The sequence below is a fragment of the Sorex araneus genome, chromosome 1 (genome assembly GCF_027595985.1).
Source record: "Sorex araneus isolate mSorAra2 chromosome 1, mSorAra2.pri, whole genome shotgun sequence".
Classification (NCBI taxonomy): Eukaryota; Metazoa; Chordata; class Mammalia; order Eulipotyphla; family Soricidae; genus Sorex; species Sorex araneus.
In genome coordinates this window covers 81,045,865-81,072,454 of record NC_073302.1, presented here as the reverse complement: position 1 = coordinate 81,072,454, position 26,590 = coordinate 81,045,865, and the positions used below count along the sequence as shown (strand labels likewise).

Here is a 26,590-nt window from a genome sequence, read left to right as displayed (position 1 = left end):
TTTATTTCTGTTTGTTTGTTTGTTTGGGGACATAGCTGGTGGTGCTCAGGGGTTCCTATCTGCACAGTTCTGGTGGGAATCTCTCCAGGTGTGTTTGAGGGACCATGTTGTACCTAGGATGGAATCCAAACACTCCAGTCCACTGAGTTTTCTCTTCAGTCCAACATTATTTGGTGTGGAGCCTACAACTATTTATCATGAAGAACTCCCCCCATCCCCCACCACACACAAGAATGCTGGAAAACTGGGCTGGAGAGATAACTCAACAGGCCCACTGGAAAACATGCTTTACATGAAAGACAAGATTCCATCCTCAACCACTTTGTGGTCCACTTAGTGGTTAGCTGGGAATGGCTCTGAACACCACCAGGTGTGCCCACCTCCACCACAAAAAAAAAAAAAAAAAAAGCAGCTGAGAGAACCTGTCATAGCTATACCCTAAACTAAGCAGTGTGGTGACGAATCATATGGCTAATGGTAAAGTTCATGCCTCACATGTATAAAACCTATACTGCAAAGCAAAAACAGAAACAAAAGAACATTAAAAACAGCAAGACTTTCCTGATTTTAATTCCTGCACTTTAGAAAATTGGCCACAATGAAAGTACAGGGATTAAGGCACTTAATTTGTAGGACACTGACCTGGATCAATCCCAAGCGTGAACCACCTGGAGTGAAACCCAGGAAGCAGTCCTGAGACCTGCCAAATATGGCCCAAACCACCCCCCATAAAACAAACAAACAAAATTCTTCTAAAAAATTTTTTAAGAAAAAACTTTAATCAGGGCCAAAGAATGGTACAGTGAATAGGATGCTTTTCTTACATGCAGCCAATCACAATTCGATCCCCAGCACCCTATATGGTCCCCTGAGCTACAGAACTGATCCCTAAGCCCAGAGTCTGGTCTAACACCTGAGTACTGCTGGGTGTGGGCCCCCAACAAAAAGAATACAAAATTCAACTTTCACACAAAATTTAGATTTTTGGAAAGCATTTTTACAACTGCAATTTAGATGGATTTCAAGAATTAAAGACTGCTGGTGTGATTAGTGGTGATATCAATGTTATTAACATCTGTGATTTTTTTATAGTATGGATCAATGTTTGGAATATGTGTATAACTTAGTAAACAAGCAATTTTCCAAATAACTATTGACTTCAAGTTACCTATGGACAAGTACAAGACACAGGAGTGAATTTTAATGCACAGCTCTTATTCAAACAAAATATTTTCAAATCTCATATAAGCAAATTGTGGTATATATTGTCCTCTACAATTTTCATCATATTATTTACTTGGTAGTTGATATTTTTAATGAAAATGGAGAAATGTAATTCTGAAGTCAACAAATATACATACCATAAGCATATATGTACATACCCATATTCCTTAATTATTATCAGTGATAATGATGATTTGTTCAAATAAAAGTTCCAGGGGCCAGGGGCTGGAGCGATAGCACAGTGGGTAGTGCATTTGCCTTGCACACGGCCGACCTGGGTTCAGATCCCAGGATCCCATATGGTCCCCTGAGCACCGCCAGGGGTAATTCCTGAGTGCAGAGCCAGGAGTGACCCCTGTGCATCGCCAGGTGTGACCCCCCCAAAAAAAATGTTCCAGGGGCCAGAGAGATAGTTCTGCAGGTAGGGCATCTGCCTTGCCCAAAGCCAATCAGATTTGATCCATGATCCATGGTACCATAGATGGTCCCTCAAACCCTGCCATGAGTGATCCCTAAGCAGAACCAGGAGTAATCCCTGAGAACTGCCAGGTGTGGCAAAAAACAAATCAACAACCAAAAAACCTCACAGAGTGGGGCTGGGGTAATAGCTCAATGGCCAGCACTTACTTACTTACTTACTTACTTACTTACTTACTTGCTTGCTTTTTTACTTACTTACAGCCTTACCTGGCAGGAACCCGAGTTTAGTGTTTGACCATACAAGCTTCTCACCCAGCACCTGGGTGGAGCCCAGGAGGCCCTCCAGCAACTCCAGGTGACTGGAGTATTGTTGGGAGTCACTCCCAGGTTTCCTGAGCACTATATAAGAGTCCCACCACCCCCATAAAGGAAAGATCTCGTAATAACAGCTGAAAGTGTGCCCCTTTTCATTCTTAAAATTAATGACTAGGTCCACTGATTCTATTCAATAAATATACAAATTAAAATACATTGAAACTAAAAAGAATGAAAATCCCTGCATAAAAACAAAGAGAAAGAAATGACCCAGGGCAACAGTTCAAAGGGTAGGAGCTCATGGTTTTCATGTATTAGTTAGTTGCCAAGTTGATACCTGGCACTGTTGGATAACATAGGGTTGTCCTTGCTCCTCCTGCAGGGAGCTTAGGTTTATTGAGCTACTCCCACAACAATGTGCCTAAGGTACACCCAACTTCATCAAGCACTGATAATATTATATTGCCTTTCTCTTTCCTTTATGTCATTTGCATGGTTTGTTTAGCAAGATCTGTTGTGTACAGACACAGGAAGACAGTTGATGCTATGCTTTGTAACATGGGAGTTAATTGACTCCAAATAATATTTACTCCTGGACATCCATCATAATTACCTGACTTAAACCTCAGTTGCCTTTACTTTCTAACACCCCCAAAAGGAGGTCCCGAGGAAGGGACTGGTTGGATTCAGGGCAAGGTGTAAGCTACCCTGGCAACGAAAAAGAACAAGCTAAGCACCACAAGTATAATAAGTTAAGAACAAGTTCATGGAACAGACTCTGTCAGGACCCAAAAAGAAGTAACTGAATAAGGACCCTGCTGGGGTTAGGAAAGTAACCTGGCCTGAGGACTGTAGTCTTGGGATATACGGTGAGATGTACCCAGGAAGAACCAACCTTTAACCGACCTTCATATGTCTCTTACTATGTTCATGCAAAATGACTAAAAATATTATAAGAAGTAAATTTACTGATTGTTTAAATGGATCGCTAGCTGAGGAAAGGAGAAAGCAATACACTCTAGATGGAATCCCACCCTTGAGCGGATCTCCTAGTAATCTGGAGTGCTGAACCCTCAGATGAGATTTTGGCCTTGAGTTAATCCCCTAGAACTCCCCCTGAAGGAGTTGTTTTACCTCTGTTTGTTGTTATGACAATGTTCAACCGCACCTATGTGTACCCCACCCTTCATGGTTTCTATATAACTATGCTGTAAGGGGTAAGTGGGGACTATGAGGAAGATAAGGAACACTATGATGACTAGAAAGTAGAGGACCTTGAGGTCTAGGAAGAGACTAGGATGATGGAACAATGATGACTGGGACTATGACCAGACTATAACTACAATTGTGCTCTAAGGGAAGAGATCAAACTCAGCTGGGTAAGAGAGAGAAATAAACTGACTACCAACCAGCCTAGGGCCCTGTTTCTCTGTTCCCCCAGTCCTTCGTCTGTCCGTCCGTCGCTGTGAGCCAGTCAGGGAATGGTTCTCAGCCACTGAATGCTCAAATCCCGTGCACCCCTGAACTTTTTTTGAAACTCAGTGGCACTACATCTCCACACCCCCAAACCCAGCTGTGCCAGGCGTGGCCCCTGTGGCCTGCAGTACCACATCAACGCCAGTGCTGACCCATCAGGCCTATGCTCCCAGGCTCACTACTGTAGGGAGTGAGCCCAAGGGTACCCCAAGTACTTCCTGAGCAGTTCTCACACCCCACCAAAGAAAAAGTATGAACTGGGAAAAAGCAATTGGAAAAGAAAAGGAAGAAAGAAACCTTAGGGGAAGATGAAATTTTACAGAGAGTTCTTTTCAAAAACTTGTAGAATTCTAAAAAGGCTCTTACTCAAATAAATTTAAGCCTTAAATAGTTACTACAGATGTGGTGTCTAAGTACCTGACATTTCTTCAGTTCTCTCTTCAGCTGAAGAACTGTATCATGCTGTGGCCCTTCTTCCGGGTGACCGGGGCCTCTTTTTTCTCTGAGTGAGGTGAGCACCACCTTCCTGACCTTCTGCGTCATGTTAAACCACTCCTGTAGTTTGTGCTGCTGTCTCTGGTTTAGTCTGACAGCATCTTTTAAGTCCACCAGGAAAGTGAAGGCTTCTTCTATACAAGTCTGGTAACCCAAGCACTCTCCTTGCAGGTGAGCGACTTGCTCCTCCAGAGAATGGATCCTGCTTCTCTCGGGAGTTCCCTCTCGGGTCTGGCTGGTCTGGGTGACACTGCTAGCTTGCTGGCTTTGCAAAGCTTCTCGGAGCAACTTAATCTCGAATTCCATTTCATCTATGCGATCTGTCTCCGGGCTAAAGTTTAAGGTCGGTTTGTTCCTAATGTTGCGTGCTCTGTTGGCATATTTGAGAGAATTCAAGGATTCATCAAAATCTGAGGAGGAGGGGCTGACACAGGTGATCATGACAGTCTTGGCACTGCCTCCCAGGGAATCTTTCAGGAGCCGGGTAATTTTAGCATCCCTGTATGGAATATGTGAATTCTTTCTACGTGGATCCCCAAGAGCACTTATTACGTTTCCCAAAGCCAACAACCCACTGTTGATTTGAATGGATTCTTTGAACCGCTCACCAGTATTCCCTGTTTTGGTCACTCTTTCTGATCCAGCCAAATCCACAAAGTGAAATTTTGAGACAATATGCCGAGGGGAATACCAGGGTCCATTTTCAACTTCCTCTATATTTTTCACGACTTGGCAGATGCTGATGGTGAAAATTGCATGTGATCTACTGGAATGCTCATTCATCTGGGTGGTACCTGTGTGTCTGGCTGCATTGCCCATTTCCAGGAGACTCATCACTTCATCTGCACTTTCCACCTGGCATTCCTTGGCCCCAACAATCACTTAAAATAGCAATAAAAAGTTTTAAACCAAATGTTAATCAAAACAATCCAATATAATTAACTACACAAGTTATTATTTACTACACAGCCCAGACTAATAGTCTCCTTAAAAAGAAATCAAAGAATTGCAATTAAAAAATCAGTAACGTCATTAAACTTTTTTTTTTTTTACTTTGCACCATACCTGAGGGTGGTCAGAACTTACTCCTGGCTCTACACTCAGGGATCACTCCTGGCAGTGCTCAGAGGACCATATGGGGTGCCAGCAATCAAATCTGCGTCATCTGTGTGCAAGGCACTATACCCACTGTACTACTGTTCTGACCCCTCATTAAACATTTTTAGATCACCCAAAGAAATTACCATCCCTCATTCTGAAAGATGTGTATATGTGTGTCTGTGTGAGTGTATTTTTTATAATTTGCTCAAAATTCAAAATTTATTTGAATCAAATATCAGTTCCTTAAAATGGTTGATCAAAGATGAACTATTTAAATATTTTGATTTTACAGTTTAGTAGATAAGCTTGAAAGAATTTAGTGGCATAAACAAGAACCAAAATTAATCCACACTTGATGCTAATATCCAATAACACTTTCTACTTTTAAGATACCTCAAAGAGCTAGTACACGGGCTGGAGCGATAGCACAGCGGGTAGGGTGTTCACCTTGCAAGCGGCTGACCCAGGTTCGATCCCCAGCATCCCATATGGTCCCCCAAGCACCGCCAGGTGTAATTCCTGGGTGCAAAGCCAGGAGTAACCCCTGAGCATCGCTGGGTGTGACCCAAAAAGCAAAAAAAAAAAAGAGCTAGTACACATGCTTTGCATGCAGAAGGCCCAGGTTCTATCCCAACATTGCATGGCCCCTGAGCACCAGATGGAATGACCAACAAGCACGGAATAAGTACAAATAAGTACAGCCTGAGTCCCACTGGGTGTATTCAAAAACAAAACAAAACAAAAAACAAGGGGCTGGAGAGATAGCACAGCGGGTAGGGCGTTTGCCTTGCATGCAGCCGACCCGGGTTCAAACCCCAGCATCCCATATGGTCCCCTGAGCACGGCCAGGGGTAATTCCTGAGTGCAGAGCCAGGAGTAACCCCTGTGCATCGCCAGGTGTGACCCAAAAAGCAAAAAAAAAAAAAAAAACAAGAAAAGAACAGGTGAATCTGAGCATCCTGGGAGTGCTCAGGGGACCATATGGGATGCCAGGAATCGAATCAAACCCGCCTCAGCTGCATGGAAGGCAAGCACCCTACCCTCTGTACTATCATTCTAGTCTCTGAGACTATTTATTGACCAATGTTCAGCAGTATTTATTAAAAACAATAAACTGTTGGGTGACATTTGATAGTTATTCTTTCTCTTGGCTTTCCTGAACCATGAAACCAAATACTGAAAATATTCCGCCTACACATAAAAAAATGAGTCAGGGCAAACAAAAAATATACAAGAGTTAGATTACAAGTTTTCTTACCCATTAATTCCAGTATACTATCATACTTTCTGCTACCTTCCTCTGTACAGTCAGAGTAACACATGCTCAAAGTTAAAGGCTGGAAAACAACCTTGCCAACAAACAATTCTGAATAAATGGCTAGAATTGTCATACCTCTATTAGTTATCAAACTTTAAATTTTAAAAAGGCTATAAATGACAGGGATAAACATTTCTTTTGTTTTAAATTTATTCTTTTATTGAATCACCATGTGGAAAGTTACAAAGCTTTCAGGTTTGTCTCAGTTATACAATGCTCGGACACCCATCCCTTCACCAGTAAACTTATTCCACCACCAAGAATCAAAGTATACTTCCCCTCCCCCCCACCTCCCCAGCCCCCCACCCCACCTGTGTAACTGATAAATTTCACTTTACTTTCACTTTACTTTGATTACATTCCATATTTCAACAAAAAACCTATTATTGTTTGGAGTTTCTCCCCCCTAAAGTCGGACCTGCTGAAAAGCATTGATAATTTGTTTTCCATTGCTGAGAATGAAGAGATATGAGGTCGAACAGCCGCACTAGCAGCCGCACAGTTTTGGATTTCTGTATTTTAGTAACTAAGTCCAGAGAAATATCTGCCAGAAATTGCATCACTGCAAGCTTTAAACATTTCTTAATGTGCAAAGGATCAACATACCAATAACTCATATCACTAAATATATATGCATCAGCCATCAAAATAATTTAAAACAACTGCTAATAAGACATGAATGAAGATATTGACAGCAACACAATAATAAGAGGAGACCTTAACACTCCACTATAACTGCTGGATAAACTAGGCAAATACTAAGCACAGAAACACTGGCCTTCAGGGAAGAAATGAAAGAGATTAGACAAACAGATATATATATATATATATATATATATATATATATATATATATAGACCCTCTATCCTCAAAATACTGGGTACACATTTTTTTTTTGAGTCACACTGAGATAGTCACAAAGTTGTTCATGGTTGAATTTCATTCATACTAAGTTTCTAACAACCATCCCTTCACCACTGTACATTTCCCACCACCAATGTCCCCAGTTTCCCTCCCACCACCCCCTCCCCAGCCTGCCTCCATGGCAGGTGCTCCTCCCACTCCCTCTCCCTCCCCCTCCCCCACGCCCTTTCCCCCCCCTCTCTCTCTCTTCCTCTCCCTCCCTCCTTCCCTTGCTCACTTCCTCCCACCTCCCTCTCCCTCATAATCCCATTTTGTCATTATGGTTTGCAATTCAGGTACTGAAAGGTTATCATGTATATTCCTTTACTTACTTTCAGCACTCAGTTCTTGTCCAGAGTGAAGTTGGGAAAGGTGATGTCTCCAATCTTCTTTTTCTAAAGGATTGCTTTAGCTTTTCATGAAAGATTATTATTCCATATGAATTTCAGGAGTTTTTGATCTATTTCTTTGAAAAATGTCATGAATAACCTAATAGGGACTGCACTGAATCTGTATAATGCTTTGGGGAATATTGTCATTTTTATTATGTTAATCTTCCCAATCCATGAGCAGGGGATGTGTCTTCTTTCATTTCTTGAAGTTGCTTTCCTAGTTTTCTTTGTACAGGTCCTTAGCCTTTTTTAGATAAGCTGGTTCCAAGGTTTTTGATTATCTGAGGCACAATTCTGAACAGAATATTTTTTAAATATCTTACTTCAATTTCATTATTTGTATACAGAAAAGCCATGAACTTTTGGGTTTTGATTTTGTAACCTGATTCTTTACTGTACAAATCTTTTGTTTCTAGGAGCTTATTTGCGGAGTTTTTAGAATTTTTAAAGTATAGTATCATATCACTTGCAAGTAGTAAAAGTTTCATTTCTTCCTTTCCTATTTGGATGTCCTTGATATCTTTATCTTGCCTAACTGCTCTGGCAAGTACGTCCAGTATTATACTGAATAGGAGCGGCAAAAGTGGGCAACCTTGTCTTGTGCTTGATCTCAGAGGGAAGGCTTTTTGTTTTTTCCCATTAAGTATAATGCTTGCTATGGGCTTATGGTACAAACCTTTGACAATACTGAGGAAAGTTCCTTCAACTCCCAGTGTGTTGAGTTTTTTTTATCATGAATGGGTGCTGGATCTTGTAAAATGTTTTCTCTGCCATCTACTTATATGATATGCTTTTATGTTTTCTTTTATAGATAAGGTTGTTTACTTGCAAATGTTAATCAATTCTTGCACACGATTGTTTTGTTTGTTTGTTTTGGCTTTTTTGGGTCACACCTGGCAATGCTCAGCTATTACTCCTGGCTCTGCACTCAGGAATTACTTCTGGTACTGCTCAGGGGACCATATGGGATGCCGGGGATCGAACCTGGTCGGCCACATGCAAGGAAAAGGCCCTACCTGCTGTGCTATCTTTCAGGCCCAATAATCTTTTTATATTATTATTAATGAGTCACCGTGAGGGTACAGTTAGAGTTTCATGCTTGTGTTACAGTCATACATTACTCGAGTACTCATCCCTCCACCAGTGCCCATTCTCCTCCACCAATGACCCCAGGGTCCCTCCCATCCCCTCATCTTGTCCTCCCTACTCCATCCCGCCCCTGTGACAGGGAATTTCTTTTTGTTCTCTCTCTTCTTTTGGGTGTTGTGATTTGCAATGGAGGTACTGCGTGGCTATCGTGTTCAATCTATAGTCTGCTTTCAACCCGCCTCTCCCATCCTGAGTGGGTCCTCCACCACACTTTAGTTGGTGTTCCCTTCTCTACTTGCACTGCCTTTTCCCCCAGCATGTGAGGCCGGGTTCCAAGTCATGGGGCAAATCTCCAGGTATTTATTGCTACTATTCTTGGGTGTTAGTCTCCCATTCCATGGTTTTATATTCCGAATATGAGTGCAATTTTTCTGTCTCTCTTAATGACTCATTTCACTTAGCATGATACTTTCCATGTTGATCCACTTATATGCAAAGTTCATGACTTCATCCTTTCTGACAGCTGCATAGCATTCCATTGTGTACATGTACCAAAGTTTTTTTAACCAGTCATCTGTTCTCAGGCATTCAGGTTTTTTCCAGACTCTGGCTATTATAAACAGTGCTGCAATGAACATACAGGTGCAGATGTCATTTTGTCTGTACTTTTTTACCTCTCCGGGATATATTCCCAGAAGCAGTATTGCTGGGTCAAATGGAAGCTCAATTTCTAATTTTTTGAGAAGCGACCATATTGCTTTCCAAAAGTGCTGAACCAGTCGGTATTCCCACCAGCAGTGTAGGAGGTCTCTTTCTCCCCACATCCACGCCAATAGCGGTTGTTTTTGTTCTTTTGGATGTGAGTCAGTCTCTGTGGTGTGAGGTGGTATCTCATAGTTGTTTTGATCTGCATCTCCCTGATTAGTGATGAAGAGCATTTTTTCATATGCCTTTTAGCCATTCGCATTTCTTCCTTGAGAAAGTTTTTGTTCATTTCTTCGCCCCATTTTTTGATGGGGTTGGATGTTTTCTTCTTGTTGAGTTCAACCAGTGCCTTATATACCCTTGCTATCAACAGGCCCAATCACCTTTTTTTTTTTTTGCTTTTTGGGTCACACCCAGCAATGCACAGGGGTTACTCCTGACTCTGCACTCAGGAATCACCCTGGCGATGCTCGGGGGACCATATGGGATGCTGGGAATCGAACCCAGGTCGGCCACGTGCAAGGCAAACGCCTGACTCGCTGTGCTATTGCTCCAGCCCCGCAATCACCTTTTTTAATGAGTTGTTGTATTCTATTTGCTAGAATTTTGTTGAGGATCTTTGCATCTGTTCATCACGGATAACAGGCCTGTAATTCTTTTTGTGTGGTGTCTATCTGTTCACAGAAACTGTTTGGGAGTTTGGGAGAAACTGTTTCTTCAATTTCCTGGAAAAGCTTGAAAAGAATTGGCAATAGGTCTTCTTTAAAGGTTTTAAAGAATTCGGGGCTGGAGCTATAACACCACAGGTAGGGAGTTTGCCTTGCACGTGGCTGACCCAGGTTCGATTCCCAGCATCCCATATGGTCCCCTGTGCACCACCAGGAGTAATTCCTGAGTGCAGAGCAAGAAGTAACCCCTGTGCATCACCAGGTGTGACCCAAAAAGAAAAAAAAAATTTTTAAGAATTTACTAGTGAATCCATCTGGTCTGTTTTGGTGAAATTTTTAATTAAACCATCTCAATTTCCTCAATAGTGATATGTCTATTAAGGTATTCCAAATCTTCTTCAGCCTTGGGTGAATTATTTATTTCTTCTAAGTTTTCCTGTTTTGTGGCATAAGTATTCTCAAAGCAATCTCTGGTGATCCTTCAAATTTCTGTTGTGATGTCTCCCCTTTCGTTTCTGATTCTTTTTATTAAGGGGTGCTCTCTTTACTCTTCTCTTCACTGTCGCCTCTCTCCTTTCTCCTCCTCTCCTCTCTCTTTCTCCTCTTCACTCTCTCTGTCCTGCTAGTGCTTTATTGATCTTGTTTATTTTCTCAAGGCTCTTGATTTCCTTGATATTTAAATTGTTTGGGGGGAGAAATTCCAGCTCATTAATTTCTGAAGTTTTTTTTATTTCCTTCTCCTGCCTCATTTGAACTCCTTTCCATGGTCATTTTTCAAGATCTTTAGCTGTGAAGTCAAAATATTTATGAGGGCCCATTCTTCTTTCCTGATGAATCCTTGCAGAGTTGTAAACTTTCCTCTTAATGCACTGCTGTGTCCCAAAAGTTCTGGTAGTGAGAAATAGAGAAAAGTAAATGTAGCACCATAACAGGCTCATAAAGGAGCCAGAAAAAGCTAGGCCTAGGTTTCGGTTCCAGAATTCCTTCAATTGAGTGCAGATTCCTGGAATTGAGTCATGATTTCCCTGAGGTGAGATAGCTACAGTGAAGTCAACTAGAGTTACCAATCAGGTGCAGGTAGGAAAGCCCCCCGCTTATGAACCCTTTTATAACCCTTATGTAAGTCCAACTTATAACCAATCAGCTAAGTACAAGTAGTAGAAGGCCCCTCAGACTGTGGCCAAAAGGGTGGTCTGCAGAAAGTCCCTGTTATATTAAGCTATGGTATAAAAACCTCTCACTTTTCAGACTTGGGGCTGCTGGTTCCAAGAAGGCTGCCGCTGTGTCAGTGAGCCAGACTGGGGCCCTAGCTTGAGCTAGCCAATAAAGACCTTTTGCTTACTGCATCGAAACCTGTCTTCGTGTGACTCTTCAGTGGGATCTTGGCCCAGTCTAACATTCTGGGGGCTCATCTGGGATCCGAACTAGTGGGGGTCATTCGAACACAGGGAGTGAAGGTCTCATACCAAGGTATACCTGTGTCTGTAATCTACAAAGGCCTAGGAAGTTTCAGAGGTGGTCAGCAGAAGGCCTAAGTGAATGTGCTGGAGGGCCATCGACCAGGGGTCGCAGAAGACGTTCCCGACCCTCTGCAGGGTCTGTGGGGGCTGTGAGGCAGGATCAATTTGATACTGATGGGGAATCTGGTAACTAGGATTGATCTGATACTGACAGGGAATTCAGTAACTGTTCGCCTGTGGCGTTTCTAACCTCACCAACAAGAATCCTCTACTTAGCTTTCCTCTTCTTTCTTGTTACTCTACCACTTTCTTGCTTTTGTTTTCTCCTGATGAATATGGGACAGTCTCAGACAACCCCTCTCTCCATCCTGACTGACCATTTTAAGATGTTAAGATGAGAGCTCTCAATAATCTCGGTGTAGATATTGAAAAGGGAGATTCATTATTTTTAGCAGCACCGAATGGTCCACTTTTGGTGTCAGTGGCCCTCAGATCACCGACTGGTAAGTCTGTTTTCCATTGGCCAGTGAGTCTTCTGCGTTTCTATTCTTCCTTTTGCATTCCTGAGACTATCTCTTACCTGTTTCTCTGAAGCCAGCATCTGGTTATCTGGCTATGAAGGCTGGCAGAGCACTGCAGCGGATGCACTGACGGGTAGCCAACTGAGAGTCGTCAGTGACATCCCTGGCCCTCCTGGAGAGGAGGATATTCCTTTGTCTGGTTATGGTTTCAGCTTCTCTGAAAACTCTGGTAATTCTCAAGGACCTGGCAGGGCGCTCCCACAACATAAGAGTGTGGTCCTCCCTTTGCAGAATTTGTTTTCAGTTCCCTAGGGGTCTCCTTTGTCTGTCTCTGTTTGAAACGGGGTTGGGGGGGGTGGCAGACAAAGATCCCTATAGGTTGGCAGAGTTAATTTGCCCCGGGGACCTCCCCTTCCTTTCTCAGTCCATCAGTTTTTTCTCTGACATTCTTGCAACTGTATACGTGTGCACAGATAGGTGAAGTGTGTAGTCAGTTCATCTCTGCCTGTCTGTGTGGAACACTTGAACATTAGAGCCCAAAGAAGAAGACAAGCAAGAACTTTGTGAAATAGTGCAGAGGTAAAATTAAGCTTTTTAGTTTAATAACAAAGGTACAGAATCCACAAGCAGAGTTTTCTCACATTTTCATAAACATTGACAGTTCAAGTGTTTTCTTATGCTGCTACTTAAAGGTTTAGTAAGAATCAATAGCCTTTTTCTGTGTCTGAAAGCATGTTCGGATTGTGAAATTGTTAAGAGTATTTGATGTAGAAAGCTCATGATTTGAAATAACTAAGGTATAAGAACTACTAAAATTAAGCTAAAGAAGGTTTTCTCACGTTTTATGAAAAATTGATGGTTCAAAGGCTTTCTTATGCTGGTGTGCCACGAAGTACATATTTATTTTGTTTTGCACTGGATTCCTAGAATACTTGATCTAGAAAACTTTGTGAGTTGAAAAAAAATTATGGAATATGAGAACAGGTTCAAATAGTAATCGTTTAACTTAAAATGTGAGTTTTTAGAGTTATAAAATTGGTTGCAAAATTTTTACCTCACCGGTGTTTTGCTTGATCCCTGAGATCTTTGAGTAAATTTCTGGAGCTGCTTAGCAAAAAGTTAATAACGGGTTAATCTCAGATGTCAGCCATCTAAAAAGTTTTAAAGATATACGGATTTTCTGCTAGAGTTCCAGACCAGCTTTCTTTTTTACAGAGAGATGAGACAAAGAAAGAAAGAGAGAGAGAGAGAGAGAGAGAGAAAGAGAGAAAGAGAGAGTATAAATGGTTGAGCACAGCTGCTGTTTATCCATGAAATTGTGTATTATTCTGTCAAATATGAATGAGAGTCTAGATGGGTAAAATATTCTTGATGAGGCCTTCATTTCATTGTTTTTTTCCTATATTACACCATTGGCCTAAGGCCTAGGGATTTCTTCAGATAGGTCTGCTGTAAATCTAACAGACACTCCTTTGTATGCAATTTCCTTCTTTGATATTGCTCCTTTCAATATCATATCCCTATCTATGATATTAGTCATTCTGATTGGAATATGCCTTGGAATCTTTGGGGGAAGATCTCTTAGCTGGTACTCTTTGGGCTTCTTGAATCTGGATGCCTGAGTTCTCCAGTTCTGGAAACTTTTCAATAATGTCTTTGACCGCTATTCCTTTACTGGTGTTGCCTTCCTATTCCTGTGGGACTCCAATGATTCTTATGCTGTTTCTCTTGATTTCATCTCATAATTCACTTTCCTGCCCTTGAGTTATTTTGAAGTCTTTTCCCATATTTTTGCCATTGCCTGGAGGTTTTCTGCATCTCATCTTCAAGCTCACTGATTCTGTCTTCAGCTGCAGCTACTCTACTGTTGAGGGCATCCCCTGAGTTTTCACTTCATCAACCGACTTTTTTGATGACATTTAAGCTTGTAGTTTTCTAATTTCTGCTCTCCTGTATTTCATGAGCTCAGTGAAAATCTTCACAATCTCATCTCTGAATTCGTCTTTATCAGACAGACCATGCATGTGGTTATATTTTGTTGAAGCTTCAGGGCTACTAGTTTCATCCACTTCTTTTGCTGGAGTTTTGCACTATTTCTCCATGGTGCCTGTGGGAAGTCTGGAAGCACAATCTCCCAGCCCCCTACCCCCAGTCACTGCTGAGGAGGGCTCTGGGGGAGCTTGGTTGGTGGTGGTCTCTTCTTTCCCCCTCAAGGATCACTGAATCACTGTCATCCTGCTGTTCATCGATTTACTCAAGTGGGCACCAGTAATGTCTCCATTCGCCCCAGCCTGAGATTTTAGCAGCCTCTCCTTACTCATCTTTCCTAACAATTGGAGGGTCTTTCAGGGTCAGGGGAATGAGATTTGTTATTGTTACTGTTTTTGGCATATCGAATAAGCCACGAGGAGCTTGCCAGGCTCTGGGGATATAGGTGATTAAAGATAGGGGAAGCAGAGCACAGAGAAGTTAAAGATAAACACAGACAAATGGGAATGCCTCAGGAGCATTGTGATAGGTGTAACCCAATAAACCTAAGCTATCTGTGGCAAGGGAGAAAGGACAAATAAATATTACCCTACAAATGACAAATTCCATTTCCTAGTAAGTATCAATTATAAGGGAAATATGTCTGCCATGACACTGTCTTGTCATTTCTGGACCCCTTTTCACTGCTGTCTGTTGAAGAGTTTCTTACAGCTAGTTGTTTTATGGAAGCTAAGACACAATCATGATGACATTTAAGCAAAGGACCATTCCCTTCCAATGTAATGTGGTGTATTTGTGTGGAGCCCCTTTCATTGATTAGGAGACATGTTCTTTGGCCAGAACTTACTGCTACTTTTTGATTAAGGATGTAATATTTCTTGCAATCACCATTACTTTCGTAGGTTTTGAAGTTCAGTGGAGTAGGTACTAATGGACTACTGTCCTAATGCAGTTGGAAGTAGCCAGGCCTCCCTGGTGAGAGTTCCATATAAGACACCAAGTTGTGGATCTCATAATACTGTGGAAAGATTACCTGGCAGCCTTGTTAGCAGCCTCCAGGTTGGAAAACCATGCCCCAAACCACGCCCACCACTGATCTAACCTGGGGGAGGAGCCAAACATTAGGGCTGTGCAGTGTTCATCACAATGTATGTTTGAAACTACGGCAAGCTTACTGGACTGTGGGAGAATATTCCTGCAGAATCAAGTACACATTCTTCTTCAGTACACTCAGGACATCCTCCCTGACTACAATCTAGGTCACAAAAATGTATCTCCATAAAATAAGGAAAACAAAAGTCCTATCAACTATCCTCCCTGACCATGCTTTGAAAATGGAAATTAATCACAAACTGGTAAAAAAAACCTAACACTTAGAAATCAAGCTAATGATAATAACAACAACAATAAGAGATTTTATGAGTCAACAAAAGCAATCCACTATGGACAGGGACAGGAAGAAAACAGAACTAGAGAGTTGATCTCTATCACTGAGTTTACCTGTGGGGGGGATGAGTGATGGGAGAAGTCCCTGGGACACGGACAGAGGAAAACAGGCACTCTGGTAGTGGGTGTAGTGTTGAGACACTACATGCAATAAGGTATCATTAATAGCATTATAAATTATGATACCTCAAAAATGGGGAGAAAAATGGGAAAAGAAAACACATAAACTTTCTAAATTCAAAAAAATCTCAAGTGGCCCTTATCTCTACTATTCTTGGGTGTTAGTCTCCCATTCTGTTACTTTATATTCCACAAATGAGTTCAATCTTTCTATGTCTCTCCTTCTCTTTCTGACTCATTTCACTTAACATGATACTTCCCATGTTGATCCATTTATATGCAAATTTCATGACTTCATCTTTTCTAACAGCTGCATAGTATTCCATTGTGTAGATATACCACGGTTTCTTTAACCACTCATCTGATTTTGGGCACTGGGGTTTTTTTCTAGATTTTGGTTATTGTAAACAGTGCAGCAATGAACATACAGGTGCAGATGTCATTTCTACTATACTCTTTTGCCTCTCTAGGATATATTCCCAAAAGTGGTATAGTTGGGTCAAATGGGAGCTCAATTTCTAATTTTTTGGAATAGTCCATACTGTTTTCCAAAAGGGCTGAACCAGTTGGCATTCCCACCAGCAGTGAAGGAGAGTTCCTTTCTCCCCACATCCGTACCAACACTGTTTGCTTTTATTCTTTTGGATGTGGGCCAGTCTTTGTGGTGTAAGATGATATCTCATTGTTGTTTACTCCATGGCTTGGAAGCTGGCCTCAAATGCTGGGGAAAAGGCAGCTCAGATAGAGAAGGGAATATAAAGTAAAGAGTATTTGGAGGACCAGCTCGGGTTAGGAGATGCGAACCAAATATAAGACTATAGATCGAACACAATGGCCACTCAATGCCTCTAGTGCAAACTACAGCACCCAAAAGGGAAGAGAGAACAAAAGGGAATGCCCTGCCACAGAGGTGGGGTGGGGGGTGGGGTGCTTGGAAAGATACTGCGATCATTGGTTATGGAGAACAGGCACTGGTGGAGGAATGGCTACTCGATAACTGTATGACTGAAACGCAAGCACAAAAGTTTGTAAATCTATAACTGTACCCCCAGTGATTTACTAATAAAAAAAAATTTTTAATGATAACAATAAGGGCTGGAGTGATAGCACAGGGGGTAGGGCGTTTGCCTTGCATGCGGCTGACCCGGGTTTGAAACCCAGCATCACGTATGGTTCCCTGAGCACTGCCAAGGGTAACTCCTGAGTGCAGAGCCAGGAAGTAACCCCTGTGCATCACCGATGTGACCCAAAAAGCAAAAAAAAAAAAAAAAAAGATAACAATAAATAAATTTTTAAAAAAATCTCAATGGGGCCCTGCACTGTAGTTTGGCAATCGAGTACTTTCAAGTTAGGAGGCCCTGGGAATGAACCCTGGCACTGCCAAAAATGAATAAAATTTAAAAGGAAAAGCAAAAGGTGTGCTGTAATAAAAATCAAAGGGGCGGGGGGCTAGAGACACAGTACATGGGTAAAGCACTTGCTTTGCATTTGCATGCAGCTGACCTGGGTTCAATCCTTGACACCCTAAATAGACCCCAAGGCTGTCAGTAGTTATCCCTGAGTACATAGCCAACAGTAGCCCTGAGTACGGAGCCAACAGTAGCCCTGGATGTGGTCCCAAAACATATTATATGTGTTTATATGTATATGTATAATAAATGTAAAAAAAATTTTTTAAATGATAACAATAGGGGCTGGAGCGATAGCACAGCGGGCAGAGCATTTGCCTTACACACGGCCGACCCGGGTTTGATTCCAGCAAGCTACCAAGTGTATCCCACCCACACACAGCAGGGCCTGGCAAGCTTATCCAATGGCATATCCAATATGCCAAAAACAGTAACAACAAATCTCACAATAGAGATGTTACTGGTGCCTGCTGAGCAAATCGATGAACAACAAGACGACAGTGAAGTGCTATATATAATACATCCATATACATATGCTCATATGTCCATATGTATGTATAAATAAAAACAATGAGAAGAGAAAATACAGTGGGTAGGGCATTTACTTTATATGTATGTGGCCCACTCAGGTTTACTCCCTGCTACCATAGTTGGTCTCCTTAGAACATATCCTTGTTATCCCTGAGCACGGAGTCAGAAGTAAGCCCTGAACACCGGTGGGGTATAGTACAATAAGCAAACAAAAAGACAGTATAGTAGGTCAAACAAAACAGGCGGATCCCAGGACCACATATGAACCCGAGTACCACCAGCAGTACCCCCTGAGCACCAGGAGATAAGACTTAAAAAAAAAAGATCAGCAGAGGGATAAGGAAATAAATATCTTGAATTATAAATTAATTACTTCATCTTTTCAACCAGTCTAAAGATACAGTCTAAACTTTGACTTTTCACCTGGGTAATTTAATAGATATTGGTAAGCTATCCAATTCTAAAATAGAAACAAATTTGTTTTGCATCTCTTCTGTTTTTCAAAGCTTCACTGGAAAGAGCAAGATAACTCGTACAGGGTTAAGGCTCTTGTCTTACATAATGCTCTTGTCTTGCATGCAGCTACCTCAGTTTGATCCCCAGCACCACAAATGGTCCCCTGAGCATCATCGGGAGTGATCTTGAACATAAAGTCAGGAGTAAACCCAAACACACACACACACATACACACACACACACACACACACACACACACACACACACACACACACACACATTCATTGGAATATAAACAGAAAATAAATCACTCATTCCGCTTCTTAATAAAAGCTATCAATTAAGATGGCTACTTTACCTGTGTTTCCTTTTTCATCTTCTCGGATGTGAAGATCCTTTACAGATGTCTCCAATTCTAGAAGATCCCTTAGGTCTTCCTTGTATACTTCTATATAGGACACTTTGATAGTAAAGTCAATGTTAGGATTCTCAGAGATGTTTTGAAATATTTCTTGGATAGCTCGAGGAATGATACCCTTCTGACCCTCCACAACTGAAGCTAAAAAATTAGAAAAAATAAAAAATCATCTCAAATTTTAAAAAAATAAAACAAACCACTCCAGTTAAGTTTCATCTGCAATTAAGCTAAATTGTCTTTGACCTCCATAATTTGGGGGCAAAAGGGTCCATAATGTTGTAAAGTGCATGCTCTGCATACAAGACCTTGATCCCAGCTCTAAGAATAGTACAATTTTAAAATAATAAATCTCTGTAATTTTTAAAAAACAATGAAACCTATGTCAATGTTTTCAAATGTATGACCTTATCTAAAATTCACCCAAGTATTCATCAATAATTATTTACTTAATTGATACTATATTCTAGGTAATTTCCTAGAATCCTGGAAATCATCAATAAACAAAACAGAAAGTTGGGCCAGAGGGATAGCACAGTGGGTAGGGCTAAGTTTGCCTTGCATGCAGATGACCTGGGTTCGATTCCTCTGTCCCTCTCGAAGAGCCCAGCAAGCTACTGAGAGTATCCCTCCCCCGCATGGCAGAGCCTGGCAAGCTACCCGTGGTGTATTCGATAAGCCAAAAACCAGTAACAACAAGTCTCACAATTGAGACGTTACTGGTGCCCGCTTGAGCAAATTGATGAACAATGGGATGACAGTGCTACTTGCAACTATGGGAAACATACGCTGGGCATCATTGTGAAGCTAGTATATAAGCAAAGAACCCAACTATGAATAACTCTGTAATTCACAGTGCTTTTATAAAATGAAGTTTTTTGGGGAAAAATGACAGAAAGCGAAAAAAAAAGAAGAGAGAGAGATGGCAGAGAAGATCTGGTGAGCTCTGCAGACAGCACAACCACTGTGACGCTGTTCCACTGGTGTGTACCATAAAAACACACAGAGGGGACCAGGAAAGAGGTGATGAGGGATGATGAGGACAAAGAGCTGACAAAAGTCAGATCATGTCAGACTTCACAAAACCACACAATAGACTCAAGTTTTATTCACAATGCGATGAAAATTATTAAAGTGGTAAGTTGGTATTTAGAGCAAATGTGTTTTGCATATCTCTGGAAGGGCATCTGTCTAAGCTGGGAAGCCACTTATACTGTCAGTGTGGCAACCTGGGAGTACAGGGGAGTTGAGATAAAACATGGCAGTAATGGTACCTTGAGCACTTTGGGGTATGGCACCAAAAATATATTTCTTGACAGATGAGATGTGGAATTTGAGAAAGAATAATGAACTAAGGATGACTCCAAGGTTCATCTAAAGTCATAGTGAGAAGGGTTGTTAAAAACTGATTTAAAGACAAGCTCTCACTATTCGCAGACGATATGATACTATACCTAGAGAAACCTAAAAGCTCTAGTAAGAAACTCTTAGAAACAATTGACCTGTACAGTAAAGTCGCAGGCTATAAAATCAATACCCAAAAATCCATGGCCTTCCTATATGCAAACAATAAGACAGAGGAAAGGGACATGAAAAAAGCAATCTCGTTCACAATCGTGCCCCAGAAAATCAAATACCTCAGAATTAGCTTAACTGAAGAAGTAAAGGACCTCTACAAAGAAAACTATAAAACGCTACTCCATGAAATAAAAGAGGACATGAGGAAATGGAAACATATCCCCTGCTCATGGATAGGGAAAATAAACATTGTCAAAATGGCAATACTCCCCAAAGCATTATACAGATTCAACGCAATCCCTATAAGGATACCCATGTCATTCTTCAAAGAAATGGATCAAGCAATCCTGAAATTTATATGGAACAATAAACGCTCACGGATAGCTAAGACAATTCTTGGGAAAAGATGATGGGAGGCATCACCCTCCCCAACCTTAAACTCTACTACAAAGCAGTAACAATTAAAACAGCATGGTACTGGAACAAAGGCAGAGCCGAAGACCAATGGAACAGAGTGGAATATCCCTACACACAACCTCAAATGTATGATCATCTAATCTTTGATAAGGGAGCAAGAGATGTGAAGTGGAGCAAGGAAAGCCTCTTTAACAAATGGTGCTGGCACAACCACATGCAAAAGAATGGGCTTAGACCTAGACCTGACACCATGCACAAAAGTCAGATCAAAATGGATTAAAGACCTCAATATCAGACCACAAACCATAAGGTACATTGAAGACAAGGTCGGCAAAACCCTCCACGATATTGAAGATAAAGGTATCTTCAAAGATGACACGGAACTAAGCAATCTAGTAGAAACAGAGATCAACAAATGGGACTACATTAAACTAAAAAGCTTCTGCACCACAAAAGATACAGTGACCAAAATACAAAGACTATCTACAGAATGGGAAAAGATATTTACACAATACCCATCAGATAAGGGGTTGATATCAATGGTATATAAAGCACTGGTTGAACTCTACAAGAAGAAAACATCCAACCCCATCAAAAAATGGGGCGAAGAAATGAACAGAAACTTTTCCAAGGAAGAGATACGAATGGCCAAAAGACACATGAAAAAGTGCTCTGCATCACTAATCATCAGAGAGATGCAGATCAAAACAACCATGAGATACCACCTCACACCACAGAGACTAGCACACATCCAAAAGTACAAAAGCAACCACTGTTGGAGAGGATGTGGGGAGAAAGGGACCCTTCTACACTGCTGGTGGTAATGCCGACTAGTTCAGCCCTTTTGGAAAACAATATGGACGATCCTCAAAAAACTAGAGGTTGAGCTCCTATTTGATCCAGCAATACCACTTCTGGGAATATATCCCAAAGGAGCAAAAAAGTATAGTAGAAATGACATCTGCACTTATATGTTCATTGCAGCACTGTTTACAATAGCCAGAATCTGGAAAACACCCAAGTGCCCTAGAACAAATGACTGGTTGAAGAAACTTTGGTACATCTGTACAATGGAATACTATGCAGCTGTTAGAAAAAATGAGGTCATGAAGTTTGCATATAAGTGGATCAGCATGGAAAGTATCATGCTAAGTGAAATGAGTCAGAGAGAGAGAGACAGACATAGAAAGATTGCACTCATCTGTGGAATATAGAATAATAGACTAGGAGTCTAACACCCAAGAATAGTAGAAATTAGTACTGGGAGGTTGACTTCATGGCTTGGAGGCTGGTCTCTCATTCTGGCCAACTCAGAGAAGGGAACACCACGTAAAATGTGGTCGGAGGTCATGCGGGGGAGGGTTGACGCATGCCGAATGTAGACTAGAGACTGAACACAATGGCCACTCAACACCTTTATTGCAAACCACAACACCTAATCAGAGAGAGAGAACGAAAGGGAATACCCTGCCATAGTGGCAGTTTGGGGTGGGGGGAGACGGGACTGGGGAGGGTGGGAGGGATGCTGGGTTTACTGGTGGTAGAGAATGGGCACTGGTGAAGGGATGGGCTCTCGAAATCTGTATGGGGGAAACATGAGCACAAAAATGTATAAATCTGTAACTGTACCCTCACGCTGACTCACTAATTAAAAATAAATAAAATATAAAAAAAAGACTGATTTGAAGAAAAGGGTCATTCATTCTGTTTTACTACAGTACCTATAGGTAAAAAGTTGGGAACTTTGAATAGGTACATAGTACAGCAGGTAGGGCACTTGCCTTGCGCATAGTGTAAACCCCATCTTGAACACAGGTTCAATCTCCATGTGGTCCCCAATCCTTGCCTGAAGTGATCCCTGAGCACAGAGCCAGGAGTAATCTCTGAGTACCACTAGGTGTGTAGCCCCACACACTCATACCCTACACACACACACACACACACACACACACACACACACACACAGGAAGAAAAAAAGAAAGAAAGAAAACAAAAATTGGTAATCAGGGGCTGGAAATGTAGCTCATTTGTCTAGCATGTGTGAGGCCCCAGGTTTGATTCCCCAGCACTGCGAAGACGAAGAAAAGGAAGTGGTCAGGTACAAATAGATAGATGGTGTAAAGATGGATAAGACCAAGGACAAAAGGGAAAGTCAGGAAAGAACACTAAAAACAGCTCTGAGAACTTTATTGGTTCACTTAGAAGGAACAGAAATAAAAGACTAGGGGCTGGAGCGATAGCACAGAGGGTAGGGCATTTGCCTTGCACACGGCCGACCCCGGTTCTAATCCCAGCATCCCATATGGTCCCCTGAGCACCGCCAGGGGTAATTCCTGAGTGCAGAGCCAGGAGTAACCCCTGTGCATCGCCAGGTGTGACCCAAAAACCAAAAAAAAAAAAAAAACCCAGAAATAAAAGACTAGCTAAACTGGTGGAAGACCAAGAGCATAGGGACCTAAAAACAAGATGACAGTGCATATCAAACCTACTAATTGGCCTATGCAAAGAGAAACAAAAATGAGCAGCAATAGCACAGCAGTTGGGCGTTCGTCTTTCACGCAGCAGACCCGAGTTCGATTCCTCCGCCCCTCTCGGAGAGCCCAGCAAGCTACCGAGAGTATCGAGCCTGCACGGCAGAGCCTGGCAAGCTACCCGTGCGTATTGGATATGCCAAAAACAGTAACAATAAGTCTCTCAATGAGAGACGTTACTGGTGCCCACTTGAACAAATCGATGAGCAACGGGATGACAGTGACAGTGACAGCATTTGGCAAAGTGCAGGCCACTTACTATTTTACTTCATCTTACATGAAAAGTGATGCTTCGACTGTAGTGTAGATGAATGTCGAAATGGAACAGGTTTCAAAAGACTGGAAGGACTCAGCTGTCTTTAATGATCTGATGCCAAAAAAAAAAAAAAGCAAAAATAAATGGGACTACTAAAAAGTTTCCACAATGTGAAAGAAACCATGGTTTAAAACTTCCTACTGAATGGTAGGAGATATTTGCACATTATACAGCTGACAAAAGGCTCCAATCCAATACATAAGGCACTCATGAAACTCAACAAAGACAATCAAAAAGGGAGAAAGAGTTTTAACAATACATTCAAAAGGAGACATAAAGGCGGCCAACAGGAATATTTAAGTGTTCATTATCATTGATTGCCAGGGAAATACAAATAACAGTGAGATACCAACTCACACCAGAGAGGATGGCCTATATCAAAAGGGCCAGAAATAACTATGGCTGATGGATGCAGTGAAAAAAGTCACCCCCGCCCCGTGCTCTTGGTGGGATGGCAGACTGATCGAGGTTCTAAAGAAGGCAGTATGGAGAGTACTCAAAAAAGTGAAAACAAAACTACTTTAAGATCCAGTAACTCCACTCCTTAGTATCTATTCCAAGAATACAAAAAGATTAAGTCAAAAAGTAATATGCATGCTCATGTTCACTGCAATGCTAAACGCAATAAGCAAAGATATGAAACCATCCAAGCATCCAACAGATGAGTGGATAAAGAAGTTGGGGTATATACACCCAACAAAATACTACCCGGTGACCAAATAAATAAATAAATAAATAAATAAAATGCTGTGTTTGGTACAACATGGATGGAATTTGAGTACACTGTTAAGCAAAATAAGTCAACAAGACAAAATTACTGGATGAAACAAGGCAATAAAATACTGAAAATGAGCCTGCCCAGTTTCCTCCAGTGAGCCCACTGATCCTCCCATACATTATATAAGTGCAAACTAGGAAAGCTTTTGGAGAATGGTCAACATCCAAAGTACAAAAAGTTTTAAAATTACCTTTGTTTCAGACACAGGTCTAAACAGAAACACATGCATATATCCAAATGTGTTTTATAAGTATCTGCAAAGACTGCTCACAATTGGGAAAAAATTTCTGAGTAATCTAATAAATGCACTAGGAGGAGACTAGTTAGCTAACCATGTTATACCATGCACTTACTACTAAACAGGTATCAGGTATATGTAGGGAAAAAACTGCAGAGCAAATATTATTTGGATGATTCCCAAAAATCCCCCCTCAAAATTTTAAATTAAAAAACAAAAGCATATTCACACCTGTTCATTAATGTTAAACAAGAATTAGTCAGAGGAGCTGAACAGATAGTACAGGGATTAAGATGCTTGCATTCCACGATCCTAGTTCCAGTTCTGGCACCACAAAGGGTTTCCCAAACACCACCTGGGGTTACACAAAATCAAGAATATCCCTGAACACTGCCAGGTATGCTCCAAGTCCCACTCCACCCCCCAAAAATGTAAGATTTTTATAGTTGTTTTGTTTGGGTCCCACACCCAGTAATGTGCAGGGAACCATTTGGAACCAGAGATTGAACCCAGCAGTGTGCAAGGCAAATGCCCTACCCATTACTGTACTATCTCTTCCGCCCAAATTCAAAAGACACAATATTTATCACAATAGTCAAAAAAAAAGGACACAATCTTGTGTCCTTCAACAGATGAACAGATAAACAAAGTGTGACATATCTAAATAAGGAAATACTGTCATAAAAAGGAATGTTTCACTTCTATGAAATATATAAAATAAACAAGCTTAGTGACAAAGTAGATTAGCGTCACTAGGGGTGTGTAACAGGAATAAACAGCTCTCTCTGACATAATGAAAAAAATCCACAAACAAGGGATAATTGAAAAATCTATGATTGTTTATACAGCCACATAACTATATACTTTAAAATTATTGGGGCTGGGGGCTGGAGCAATAATACAGCAGAGTGCTTGCCTTGCATTCGGCCACCCCAGGTTCGATCCTGGCACCCCACATGGTCCTCCCACGCCTGGCCAGGAGTGATCCCTGAGCGGAGTCAGGAGTAAGCCCTGTGCACAGCGAGGTGTGGCCCTCCCTCCAAAATACAGTATATTTTATAACTCCTATTAGTATAGTATTGTTTTTTGTTTGTTTGTTTGTTTTTTGCTTTTTGGTTCACACCTGGCAATGCACAGGGGTTACTCCTGGCTCTGCACTCAGGAATTACCCCTGGCGGTGCTCAGGGGACCATATGGGATGCTGGGAATCGAACCCGGGTCGGCCGCGTGCAAGGCAAATGCCCTACCCGCTGTGCTATCGCTCCAGCCCCCCATTAGTATAGTATTTATGAATTCTTATCATCCTAGAGCACTTGCCCCTCAAAAAAGCAAAAATTCTCTCAAAACACGTAACTTTTAGTAGAAAAACTGAAACTTTGTTATGGAACACTAAGATAACCTTTAAAATATCTTTAATATTTTAATATGAATAAAGATTTAAAATATCTTTAAAATATCTTTAATACCTACTCCTGGTAACAGTGATTCTAAAAAGATGGGAGTGGGAGTTAATGAACATTATCTTTTACCTTTTTTTTTTGGTTTTTGAGTCACACCAACAATGCCCAAGGAATTACTGACTACATGCTAGGGCTACAGGGGATATACTAAGACTGAACCCTGGATTCTGCATGCAAAAATGTGCTCCAGACCTCCAAATTAGTTATTGGCCATCCAGTTGCAAAATGAGCAGTTCCTCATGGTCAGAGAGGTAGCACAGGGGTTAAGATGCCTGTCATGCATGCAGACAACCCAAATCCAGTACAGCATATAGTCCCCAAGCAGAGCTACACATGGCCCCAAAAACCACTGGGTATGATCCCAATACCTCCCCCTTCAAATAAAATATATAAAACGAGGGAAGCCTCAAACCACGCAGTCACTTTCCCTTCCAGTCCAGGATGCTCCATGTAATGAGAGGTGTTCCTGAAAGTTGTATATGCTAAATTTGGCAAATATGAAAATAGAAAAAATTTAAGAGACATTAATATATAGAACACTAAGGATAAATCTAGATCAAAGATTCAACAACTCATTTGGTCCGCCTCCCACTTTTCCATGTGACCCATGGACTTACCTTAAACAAACAAACAGAAAAGGCTCCCCCAATTGCACCTGAGATGACAATTGCCCCTCCCTTCAGTCTAGCACCCCCAGGGGTGGGGGCGGGCACAGTACTGGCTACTTTAGGAACACTAATTTTTTTGGGGGGGAGGTGGGAGGTAGGGGATAAGGGAGAGGATAGATGTGGACGACACCCAGAGAGGCTCAAAGAGCCTACTCCAGCTCTATTCTTAGGGGTCTCTCCTGGGGGACCAATTCAGTGAAGAGGCAAGAAT

The 26,590-nt window shown here is 41.5% G+C and overlaps 1 protein-coding gene across 1 annotated transcript in view; it reads right to left on the bottom strand.

Annotated features, from left to right (window-relative positions):
- Positions 1 to 26,590, bottom strand: part of KIF27 (kinesin family member 27) — a 129,390-nt gene that overhangs the window by 92,576 nt on the left and 10,224 nt on the right. The window contains exons 3-4 of the mRNA XM_004600099.2: positions 18,397 to 18,597; positions 3,853 to 4,811 (exon numbers count right to left, since the gene is read on the bottom strand). Of these exons, the coding sequence (XP_004600156.2) occupies positions 3,853 to 4,811; positions 18,397 to 18,597 (1,160 nt within the window). The remainder of the gene's footprint in view (positions 1 to 3,852; positions 4,812 to 18,396; positions 18,598 to 26,590) is intronic.